The 12,434-nt window shown below is 56.7% G+C and overlaps 1 protein-coding gene across 11 annotated transcripts in view; it reads left to right on the forward strand.

The window, feature by feature from the left end:
* PRDM16 (PR/SET domain 16) overlaps nt 1–12,434 on the forward strand; it is a 307,527-nt gene that overhangs the window by 263,135 nt on the left and 31,958 nt on the right. For all 11 annotated transcript variants that reach the window (XM_021095209.2, XM_084962608.1, XM_084962606.1 and 8 more), the window contains one exon: nt 8,956–9,058. In XM_021095209.2, the coding sequence (XP_020950868.2) occupies nt 8,956–9,058 (103 nt within the window). The remainder of the gene's footprint in view (nt 1–8,955; nt 9,059–12,434) is intronic.

Consider the following 12,434-nt stretch of genomic DNA (forward strand, 5'->3'; position numbering starts at 1 on the left):
GCCAGGCTCAGCCCGGACCAGGCGGCCCTCCCCCGCTGGCCACCGTCTGGGGAACTCGAGGTCCCCTCTGCGGCCGAGGCATCTCCAGCTTTTCGCTGAGAACCCCACGTTTGGAAAATAAGGGCATTTCAGATTGGAAAATATATTGCAGAAATAAAGCAAAAGCAGAGTCCTAAAACGAGACGATGAATAGTCTAATGGTACTTAAAATAAACACCCCACCCCCACCCCACGCTTTTCCTCGTGGATGGACATGAAATGCGAGCACAGCAGAACTCGGTTTAAAGCACGTGGAAAGATGGTCCTTCTGAGGCCCCTTCTTTGCAGAGAGCCTGTGTTCTTGGTTGTGTGTCTGGAAGCCGAGCGGCAGTGGATAAAACACCGGGAGTCCAGGACCAGGACCACACTTTTGTGAGATGCAGAGTTTAAAAAAAAAAAAAAAAAAGTAGGCTCTAGATTTTTTACTTAAAAACGTCAATGTTTGTTCGGATGTTTAAGCCAAACGTAAGCAGTGAAGCAGGCATCTTTCTGTGGCAAGAGCTTTTGAAAAAGCAAGCAGACTCTCAGCTTCTCCGAGAAACTCGTCTTCAAAGTCTTTGCTTTATTGTTAATATTTCAGGTGCACTTTTATTTCAGCCCCACACGGGGTCTGAGTAGAATTAATTGCTTTGCAGCAAGCCCTGCGTCTCTTCGGGACCAGTGGACAGGAGGGTTTTCGCTGGGGCAGAATAATAGTCCTGAACTCAGGGGGTGCCTTTCATTTAACCCCGTTTTATCGCCCGTGCTTCTCCATCTTAGAGGCAGAAACATACCTGGTTCTATTGCTTAAACCCAATGGGATTTCAACATTTCATCCTCACCTGCTGGATATTTTTCTGCTAGGACCCTAAAAATAGGAGATTCCTTGCCCCCATTTTAGCTCTCACACTAAGGACCAGGCTTCTCGTTTGAGCAAAAGCAACAATGGAATGTCCTGAGGCAGCGAGATTCCTCCCTCTGGGGCGTTTCAAACCCTCCATCCTCAGCCAGAGGAACCCGCGCTCTGCCTCCCTGGACCACGTTGAGGGGGGGGGGTGATTCCGCTGTTACCAGGCAACCGAGATTCCACTGATGTCCAAACTTCACTGCGTGGCAGTGACCTCCAAACGCCCAGAAAGGCAGGAGCCAAGAGGCGCAGATCTCAAAGCAAAATGGGCCGTTGTGGGATTTTCCTTTGAGAAATTAGTACAATTTTACATTCTAATACTGATAATAGCGAAACTGCCCTGAGAAACACACAGACCCTCAGTGTGTGTGGGTTTGCGTGAAGCGAATTATAGGAAGACCTTTTTGAAAGGGAGATAGTAGCTTTTGAACTATTTTTTAGACAGTCCCTCTCAAAACCTGGCTTGGGCTTCCTGTCAGGAAGGGTACACGGCCTCAGTGGAAGGCCTTTCTGTCCCCCAGGCCTGACCGCTGGGAGCTCAGCTTGCTGCACAGCCACCAGCCCGGGCCTGTGTGGAGCTGGAATAAAAACGCCCCTGAAATATTAGTAATAAAGCAAAGATTTTTGAAGACAGGCTTCTCTTTGAGAAGGAGACATTACATGATATTAATGGGGTTTCTCAGATTTCCATAATCCCAAGAGTTTCTACCTGGATTTCCTGGCACTCAGGGTACCTCACACACACACACACACACACACACACACACACACACACACACCCGCCCGCAACCCAGCACAGACGTGGAAGGAAGGAGACTGAACCCAGGATCTGAGATCTATGAAACAGTTCTGGGTTTTCCAGACAGGATTTGGTAGCCAAATCACTTCAATCAGAAAAGCACTGACCTGACCCCTGATTCCAGAGGGCCAGGGAGGGCAGGAAGTGGCTCCCCAGGGAGACGAGGCAGCTCTCGCCCGGCTGCCAGGGGCCTGGCCTCCCAATGGTCCTGTGTCCTCCGGGGAGACTCATACAGGGCAGCGGGCTGAGGCCAGGGAATCTGGTCCTTTCAGCTCCTCAGGCCTTGCGGGTGTCCAGATGGGCTGTGGGGTTCTGGCCTCTGGCTGCATGGTGGGCACTCAGGGAGCCCAGACACTGGGCTGTGCAGCCTCCCAGAGCCCAGTCCAGCCAGGCCTCATTCTCCTGGGAGCCACTTGGGCCCCTGACCAAGTGCCCCACACCCAGCTGCATCTGGCACAGCCCGGGACCTCGGTGCAGACGAAGGGGGCATGTGTGCTCCTGTGTGGCGTTTCTGGCAGGGGAGCCTGGAAAGAACTTGCCAAATGTCTCGAAGTTTCCACAGAGCGCCCCCCCCTCAGTGTGCAGGTGTGCGGCTGTGCAGGCACAGAGTCCAGGTACCCCTCCCTCCCAGACAGGGCCACGGGAACCCAGCTGTCTCCCCCCGCCACAAGCCATGGGACCACAGGGCACTGTTCACGGCCCCTCCAGGCGCTCATCTGTGCCCCTCCTGGAGCCCCGGGGCTCTGAGCGGTGGGCAGCTCCTCCACCTGGCTCCTTGGGCACCAGTCTCTGCCCTCCTGTGTGTGGCTGTGGGTGGGGACCCTGGGGCAGCAAGGACCAGCAGGGCCATGCATTTCCTCCTGCACGCAGGGAAGGCAGGGCCCCGGAGCCTTAGTCCTCCTTGGGAGGCCAGACCCCCCTTCCTCCCTGCGACTTCGCGGCTCTCCCCTCCCCCAGCAGCCTCCAACTCCTACTTGACTTTGCAGAAACCCGGAGACGCTCTGGTCACACCTGGGTGGTTCTTTCTCCCACAGTTATGAGCGAATAGGTTGGTGTGAGAGGTTTCAAGAGACACAGACAGGCTCTGTTTCTGGATCTGTCTTGATGTTAAGAAAGAAAACGAGAGCTTGGAAATAAAATGCCCACGAGCAGCAGCAGCAGCAGCAGCACAGGCAGGGAGAGACCTGGGCAGGGCCGCCTGCTCCCCTGTTCCCATGTCGCCACAACAGGGCAAGGATGTGGGTAGCAGGAGGCCGGGTGGCCAGTGGGCCTGAGGATGGTCCCCTGGGGTGCTGGGGTCACAGGCATGTTGGGGAGCAGGACTGGGGCCTCGGACCCCCAGCGGCCCTCAAGAGGGGCTGCAAGCCCCCCTGCGCCCCCCAGCCCGGGGCCGGGCAGCATCCGGGAAATGCACCACGGCCGGCACATTCCGTGGGCAAACGAGGGGCTCGGCCTGAGCGTGGGGGCCAGTCTCCCCGGAGTGAAGGCAGACAAAGGAGGGTCTCCCCCACAGAGCCTGTGAAACAAAGGCACATTTCATTAGCACGCGAGCCGGCTGATAACCACGTCACGCTCGGCGAGCGCCCGCGCTTGTTTCTAATGAGAACCTGGTGTTCCCAGCCGGGCTCAAGGCCTTTTCTTTTGCTTTCGTTTCCTCTGCCCGGTGTGCACCGCCCCCCGCACCCGGCACCCCCGCACCCCGTGTCAGGGCGTGCCACCTGCCAGGGTCGGGATTTTAAATGGCAGGCCCCTGGGGCCACTGCCAGCCACGCTCTGCCCTGTGGCCCGACGGCCCCTCTGCTTTCATCCCCCAGGATTTCTGAAATGGAAGCGCCTCAATGGATGGGCCGGTTTCAGCGGCAGCTTCCAGACAATTACATACAATTTTCCCTGTGAAAATGAGAAGGACGCGGGCAGTGTGTGTGCGCACTTCTTAACCAATTTCCAAAAGGCTTTGAAACCAGAGCAGGTTTGTTTTGAGTCAGAAAAAAGCTGTTGCATTTTCATTCTTTGGAGCAGACTGTCCCTCTTTTGGGCAAAGAATAAGGTACAAATTCAACTGTGTCGTGACCGTCCTGGCATCTACCAGCATTTATATTTCCTCCCTCTTAATTAAACGGAATACGTTCTTAGAAGAAGCCATTCCAGAATGATGAAGACAATTTCATGGACCAATAATATACACATATAGTTAAATCCAGGTCCAAACAGTATACTGTGTATTTCTATAAATACAATAACTTAGAGATAATGTAATAATTTATAAATAATACATATTTATGTAACATCCAGGTAAAAACAGTACAACATAGAAAGAGGTAAGGATACAAGCGTTTTATCGTGTTGAGCTGCTGGGAAGATGACAGAATGCAGAGCAGCAAAACGGAACGACTGAAGCACACACTGCTTCAGCCACGCGTGGGAACAGGAGACAAGCCTGATGACATGCCTTCTCCCCTCCCACCCAGCAAAAGGAACGGCCTGCCTGTGCCTGGAGGCTGCGGGGGGCAGGGGGGCAGCCAACCCCGAGCAGCAGTCCCCTTGCCCCTGCTCCGGAAACAGCCGCAGCCAGAGAGGGCCAGGGGAAGGAGCCCTCGGTGAAGGCAGGGCAAAGGAAGATGGAGACCTGCCTGGACCCTCCCTGCTCCATCCCGGAGCAGGGCCTGGGCTGCTTTCCAAACTCCAAAGGCTCAACCCCTCAGCCAGCCTCAGGACGCCGGGGTCCACGCTTCCCCTGAGAGAGATGGGCCTACGTTTGGGGACAGTGAGGAGTGAAGAGACACAGTGACTTTTCTAGAGGTCCCAAAACACTGAGGCAGCGTGAAGGCCAGCTTGCCGCTTGGGGGGGGGCCCGGAGGAGACCAAAAATGCCCGGGGGACCCTCGGATCAGCATCCTCTCTCAGAGGGCGGACTGGCCCCTGGGCCACGTGCTCTGCAGTGAGCTCTTAGAACAAGTGACTCTTGCTGTGCACCCCCTGTCGTGCAAAGCCCCTTGCACAAATTCACGCACAAGCAAATTCTGAAATCTAGGGTGGAGAGATGTTGACGCTTGAAGATAAGCACCATGAGAGAGGTTTCACCTATTTTTCACAAATACTCCTTTGAAGCATCTCAAACAGGTCTGAAAGAAGGAAGCCATTGTCCCCGTCTCTTTCCTCTCATGTTTTTAAGAAAACCGCGTGCTCGGGGGTGGGGGGGAAGACGGCTGCAGCCTGGATTCAAGCTGCTGGCCGGTCATCTGCCATCGCGTTGTTTCTACCCAGCGAAGGTTGGACTTTTGCACCTGTTCAAATTTTTAAGTTCTCAGATCAAGCAGGGATGAAATGGGGGAACTTGAAGTGTTCATGTTTGAAAATAGGACCTGTCCGGATGAGTTGATTTGGTATTAGACACAAAAACAAACAAACTTAAGGAGAAAGTCACCCAAACTGACAGACGTTATAAATCTGGCCTATTTGTCTTAAAGACCATGGTTGGGGGAGATAAGAAGATGGCGTTGATTTTCTTAAGAGGCTGGGTCTCCGTGACCACGGTGGGCGCGAGCCTTTCCCAGGCACTTTCTCGGTCTTTTGTTGAGAACGTGGCCACTTAGCGGTCCCGGAGCTCTGCTCGCGAACCGGGACCTGTCTCTGTGTCCAGAGATGGCCGATGGCCCAAGGGGAAGAGACTGGGCCGGGTGCTCAGTACAGTGGGAACCCAAGGCCCCGGCTCGGTGTCACCACCCACGTTTAATAAAGTTGTGGCCGTTACACACAGGTGGAAATGCTAAACCGCGGCTTTGACTTGGGGTCAGGTCTGTGTGGCATTGGTAGTTTTTAAAAACCGTCTGCACACACAGGTACGAGCGCTAGTGACCTCAGCGGCTGCTGGGGTTCCTCCTGTCTCAGATCCTGAAACCGGAAAGAAAATCCCAGCTCCGCCTCACCACACAATCCAAAGGCCACCGGTGTCAACGGTGTCCTGTCGCGGTGCCGCCATTTAGAAACTGGATTTGGTACTCAGACGCCGAGCCTGTCAACAAAAGCGCTTCTTTCCAAACTCCCGCTCTGAGCCTGGGAACCAGAGGGCCCCCAAGGCCGGGTGCCTTCGGCCCTGAGGCTGCCTTTTCCCTCTTGTGAAAATCCTCGGGGCTCAGCCCTTCCGAGATGCACACCTGGCCCCCGAGGCTGGAGGCAGATTATGCACCAACTGGAGGAATTCTTGCTGCACTAATAGCTTACTGCAGGCCGCCAACACAAGGGGCCTGGCTCCGTTCAGTGCGCAATTTGTCATGGCCTAGAAGCCAGAAGACCGCCCAGGCCTGTCCCACCTAAGCCCGGCCTTTGTCCCGGGAAGTTGCTTGACCCTGCAGACCAGGAACCACGACTCTCTCTGCGCCTCTTGCTGATAAGGCCTCAGTGCCACTGGGAAGCGGTGGTAAACCCCGGGGCTTTTGTGTGGACCAGATACCCCGTGGGGGACCCTGAGTCCTAGGCAAAGGCGGCAGAGGCCGACCGGCTGCGTTTCAGCAACGTCTGCGTCGTCGTCGTCGTCGTCCTCTCTCCTGGTGACCGCCTCGCCCCCTCCTCCAGGTGGGAGCAGGTGCGGGACACCCACCGGCCCCTGGCCCCGCCCCGGCCCTGCAATTAGCACTAATAGCGATTAATTCCGTCTGCCGCTCAAAGTCCAGGGGGCCGCGGCCGCTCCGCCGGCTCCGTGTCCTGCGCTCCCGTCCTGAGGGTCCCGGCCAGAGAGGGGGCGCCCGCTGCGCACAAACCTGCCGGCGACCTGCACGCTAACCCTCCGGCGGCGGCGGCGGCTGGGGAGGGTCGGTTCCCCCGGAGGCCAGGCGGCCTCCCAGGGGTCGTCGGAGAGATGAGCCGGCAGGTCTCCGAGCGGGTTGGAGCCTGCGGAGAGGTCCAGAGGTCGGGCCCCCTGCGAGCTGGCAGGGACGTGGGGGGCGGGACCCGGCAGCCTCTCCCCCGCGGGCGGGGGGGGCTCGGGGGGGCTCGGAGGGGGCTGGGGGAGGGAAGGGAAGGAGTCAGGCGACCCTAGAAGGGGGGTGGGGGATCCCCGGAGACCCCGTGGCCTTCTGTAAGAGCGCGGGATCCATCGGAAGCCCCGTGGCCCCCGGAGGTGGGGATGGGGATGGCGGGGAGGGAGGCGGGCCGCGCCGGCCCCCCGCAGCCAGGCGGCAGCGGGACCCAACAGCCGGGCGGCGGGAGGATGCGGTCGCGTTGAGTGTCGCCCAAGGAGCCCAGGACGCCAGGTCAGAGCGCGCCGCCCGCCCGCCTCGTGCGTCCTGGGCCCTCGCGGCGCTCGGCCGGGGAGGATGCTGCGGGCGGGTCCACATTGCCCTCTAACGGGGACCCTCGAGAAGCCACCGCGCGGTCGGGGGCCGCAGCCCGAGCTCATGGACAAACCGGCCCACCCCGCAGCCACAGCGGGCTCCTTCAACGGGCAGCGGGCATGCGCTGGCTGGGTGCGCTCCCCAGCGCCGGATGAAAGTGCGACCTTCTCGTCTGAACAGTCCCTGCCACACCGCCCTGGAGGTTCAGAGGCTCCGCCGGGTTTTGCTGGAGGGTGGGGTGCAGTTTGGGTCAGATTTTGAAGCACAGCTGGAGTTTTGATCTTTTTAAACAGTTATTCAACCACTGTGTATTTGTTCAGACAAAATAATGCAAAACTGGGATCTTAATAACAGTTCATTGCAGAAGTAAGGGGCAGTTTCTATTCTCCGTTTTAAATTTGCCGTCATTATCTTAGACACGCCAGGGAATAATTGCCAAGAGAAGTTACTGAGGATTGCAGAGGCAGGAACTCTGCCCTCGGAGATATTTGTGCAGGTGAATGTTCTGCTGGGCACAGTTCCACTGCCCAAGTGTTGAGTGAGGCGTCTGGGGACTCGGCGTGGCTCTCTGCCTTTTGAGAGTGCATTGGTGTCGTTCTGGAGTTGGTGGAGCTGGCAGTTTGTGGGGCCGTCCACAGCTGGACATGGGGGGGGTCAGGAAATGCGGGCTCACAGCCTTCCAGCCATTGAGGGGGAGAGGAGGAGATGAGCAGACGGGTGTCCAACTCAGTCCCTGGGGCACCTGAACCACGTCCAGCAGCGTCTGGGATCCCAGCCTGACACCCAGCCACCAGGTCCTCCGGGGGAGGGTGTTGCTAGAGGGCCTTGGGCGGGAATGGCCTGGAGAAGCCTCTGCCTCCAGGTCTCCCTGGGGCCGAAGGGTCTGTCTTGGGTCCTGCTCTGGCCTCCCCACCAGTCCTGGGGCTGAGTCTTCCAGTTGCTGCTAGAGCGGAAGAGAGACCCAAACACCGCACGCCAGCGTGCGCGGCAGCGGAGAGCCTGTGAGAGAGCATCCCGCGGTCTGACTTTAAGGTGCAGGGTTCCTGGTATCAGCCCTGCTCGCATGAGGGGTGGCTGCCCCCACCCCGAGGAGCTCTTCCCTGCTCTCCAGAGAGGGTGGGGGCTCCTGGAAGGGTCTGGAGAAGTCCCTGAGCTCCATCCCCCACGGCTCCCTCATGCTGCCCTGCTGAGTTGCTAGAGTTTTCCACCTTGGCAAGCTAAGGTGCTGCTCCGAGTCCTAAGGCTAGCCCCTAGCCCCCAGAGCGTGCTCCAGGCTGCAGACCCTATCCTGACCCCCACCGCACCCCTATCCATTTTCAGGGGTGTTCCCCATCTCCGACCGCAGATGGCTGCTGGCACCAAGCTTGCAGTGGGCAGGGGCTCCCCGTCACCTCCCCTTGCACACAGTGTCCCACCCATGTGATAGTCACTCCTGCTGTCCTGGTCCCCGGAGCCTCTGTCTGGGTTCAGAACCACTTTCATAAGCATCCAGATTCACTCTCGACCCCCGAAGACCCCCCCTCACCCCAGGCAGCAGGGTGCCTTGTGTACCTATTGACGGAGGACTCCTGGAAGCCACCCAGGCTCCCATATTTCCTGCTAGGACACGCCTCGCTTGGGAACTTTGGGGCTTCCTCACGGATTTCAGTTTGCAACCCCTTTATCAATATCCAAAGTCTGGATAAAACAAACAAAAAATAGACTCCAGTCCTTCTGAGCATATTCTGCCAAGTTCCAAAGGGGAACCTCTTCGCAGCAATTAGAAGGCCGGTCCAGTGCCCGGCGGGCCAGCCTCCCCGAGGAGCCGTGTCAGTGGCACGGGGGCTGGGCATAGACGGGACGGCTTTTAAAGCAGCAAGGATCAAGACGCTGACCCTCTCTCTCTGGTTTCTCCATCCTAGATTTATTATAAAGTCATTAAGGACATTGAGCCAGGAGAAGAGCTGCTGGTCCATGTGAAAGAAGGCGCCTACTCCCTGGGGACAGTGCCCCCCAGCCTGGACGGTAAGCCCCCAGCCAGCAGGCGCAGAGGCCTGGGGGCTCCCGAGGCCTCTTGTCGCTCGGTGCCCCATGGCAGGGGCCGGGTGTCCCCCAGCTGCTGCCCACGGCCTGCCCCTCAGACCCCGGGGAGGGGCCGAGCCGGCACTTTCCTAACAGCTTCTCAACCTGAGTGCGTTGCTCTCTCCCTCGGGTTGTACGGGCCACACCCTGAACTCAAGACAGGACCAGGGCGTCAGACAATATGGGCGAGTGGGTGTCACGCTGCCTCACATCTTTGCTGTGGTCAGAGTCCTGCGGGATATTGCAAACTATGTGATTATTATCAGCAGAAGCAGCGTGGTTTGCTTCCCTCGCGCCCTAAAAACAAACAGGAGTTTCCTGGTGGCTCAGTGGGTTAAGGAGCCGGCGTCGTCACTGCTGTGGCGCGGGTTCGATCCCTGGCCTGAGAACGTCCATGCGCCAGACAAGCAGACCCCATTTTGTTGGGAAACATTCACTCCAGAGCGCCGTGCCCGGGGAGCGTTTTGGTCTCGTGGAAGGGAGAGCAGTGACCTCGAAGGCACCTGTGTATTGGACAGCAGTGCCCGTCGGTAGTTAAAGGCGAATGCCCACAATAAACGCAGAGGGAGGGTGTCTTTGATGGAGAAAAAGGCAAGGCTCTGCAGGGCCTCTTCCAGCAGGACCGCAGCACGCGCCCCAGGGTCCTCTCCTCTCGGCTGGTCACCATGCATTTGTCCAGTAGGCACACTTCAGGCCTCTCTCCGCGGACACTTGAGGCAATCCCAGCCTCGTCCAGGCTGGGATTCCTGAAACACAGGTTTCCCTTCCTTCATCCGTGCTGCTGAGCAGTATGCCCGCTCCCCTTAGGGCTCTGGGGCAGATTTAAGGCGCAGAGGGAAAGTCGTTGGAGGAGGCTGGCCACGGAGGACTGGCTGGTCCCTTAGCTCCCTAAGTGCCCCACTGAGCAGATGGCACCTCGTCTTTGAGTGAGACCCCACACGTGGGCAGAGAGGCAGGCTGTCCTTTGCCATCTCGGGAGCTGCCAGCTCTGCTGGAGAAGAGGGGAGGTGGGGTTTTCCCTTCCGTCTCCTCCCCGCTCCCCTCCCCTCCCCTCCCCTCCAGACGCTCCAAGGCCATGATCAGTGCCACCAACGGCAAGGTCCTGTGAGGAGGCCCTCCTATGGCACGGCTCTGGGAGGGCCGTTGGCTGAGCAGGGAGCCTGTGCTGGAATGAGCAGGAAGGCTTTCTAGTCCCCATCGTGGACCATGAGCTGTTCCCAAAGTGACCTGCCCGGAAGGACAGTTCTATGAGACGGAGTCGATGCAGCCTCCCCTCTAGACTTTGGTTTTAATTAACCGTCAAGAAAAGCAGAGGGCGGGAGTCCCTGCTGTGGAGCAGTGGGGCAGTGATCCAGCTTGTCTTTGTGGAGGCACGGGTTCAAATCCCCAGCCCAGCGAGGTGGGTTAAGGATCTGGAGGAGGTCGTAGCTGCGGCTCAGATTCCACTCCTGGCCCGGAAACTTCCAAAGGCCGTTGGTTTTGGGGGGAAAAAAAAATAGCAGATGGCTGAGTTCTGGGTCTCAGGGGCTGGTTTCATTTTATTTAAAATAATTGTTAAAAAAAAAAGGCCTGTGGATCTTCGGTAACACAAAGAACTCGCAGATAGCAATGCCTTCCTCCCGAGGAGCGCGCTCAGCCGCGGGTTTCGTGGGCGCAACGCAACACGTCTGCCTTCCTAAAGGTGTCAGGAACCTGGATTCCTATTCCCCTGCCGACCCCCGATCTTAAATAACCTGGGTCTACATTTTCCCAATAATTGATCGAACATCTGCGGCTGGTTGCTTTCCGCACATAACAGTCCGACATCAGATATTTGACTTTCCACCCTCTTTGCTGTCAAGATTGCGCTGTCACCTCCCAACAGCCATCCCCCCCCCCCCCCAGTTAACTCCAACTCGTGCAGAGAGAAAATGTACAACTGTTCCTAAGATAATTATCATAAAACATCTCTCATCCCAGCCCCAGCTAAATGCAGCGGCCCCTTATCACGGGGGGAATTTGGAGTGGGCTCTGGAGGGCTTTGGAGCCTCCAGTCTGGCGGATTAGCATGTAGAGGCCACATAATTGTGTCCCCGGGTCCCTGAAGCCATTAGGCACGGATGTATTTTGCTGTTATATTCCTGCTCCGCCATGAAAAGTTACTGATGGAACTTCCAATAGACGAGTAAGACGCAGACTTGACAAACAAGGCATGGGGCCACCGCGGCCTTGGTTTGGTTTGGTTTAAGGAGAAGATGCAGCATCTGCCCGTGGCCTCAGTCCCCCAGCCCCCCTCTGCCCCCCCACACACACTGAGACAAAGAGAGGTCAGTGCTGGATCACAGTTCTGCCACCCTCGTCGGGGCAGGGCTCTGCTGGGACAGCGTTGGGTGTCACGGGAGAAACGGGGGTCCCGCCTTGGCCAGTTCACCGTGGGGAGCAGCACCGGTCCTGTGGGTCTGGTTCTGGAAACGCTCTTTCAGAGCTGCCGCTTTGTCAAGAAATTCAATTCCAATTTTCCTACCAGCGATGCAGAGCAGAGGGAAGCCACTTTCAGATTCATGAGTTCCAGGGACTTTTTATTTTGTTTTTACTCTTTCAATAGAGACGGGAGAGATTTTTCTTTCAGGAGAACTTCTTGATCTTGAGGGAAAATAAAGAAAATCATTTCCATTCAAATATGCCTTTTTCTTCTGAGAAAGGCTCAAAATTATTAACTTTTCCCACTCACCAAAAAAGGGCAAGAGGATGCAGTGTGTTGTGTATGAAGCACGAGACAGATAATCTAATCTAATCTAATCTAATCTAATCTAATCTAATCTAATCTAATACAATACAATATAAAATGTAGTATAGTATAATATAGCATAAAACAATACAACACACTGTAACACAAGGTAACATACTCTAGTATTTCTTTAAAATGGAATTGCTCGTGCTAGAAAAATGAAAACCTCCTTGCCCGCGCCCAGCCTGCCCCAGGTGTGTGTTCAGTGCCAGCCTTGCCTGCGTAGACGGTGCTGAAACACCTGTCCACACAACAGCAGGGTGGGCGAGGCTTGGGCGTGTCCTGTCCCCAACTCCATCCTTCCACCTGGACACACCTGGGTTGCTGGTGGGATGGGACATGCAGGAGAGGGTGCCTTCCATGGCTGGCACTCTCCTTTGCCTCCAGGGCGCCTTCAGGTGCTTTCAGAGTGAGAACTCGGCTGGATTTTCATTACAAATCCAAATGCCGGATCCAGGCTGCAGAAGTAAGCTGGTCAGCATCCTGGATGGGTGGGGTGGCCCTTTCTCTTGTCTTTGTTTTCAGATTTCAACTTTGGTGATTGTTCTTTGC

This window comes from Sus scrofa, chromosome 6, assembly GCF_054392235.1.
Source record: "Sus scrofa isolate SSC_HxYL_T2T_F1_AM1 chromosome 6, Sscrofa_HxYL_maternal_Yorkshire_Landrace_v2.0, whole genome shotgun sequence".
NCBI classification, from domain to species: domain Eukaryota; kingdom Metazoa; phylum Chordata; class Mammalia; order Artiodactyla; family Suidae; genus Sus; species Sus scrofa.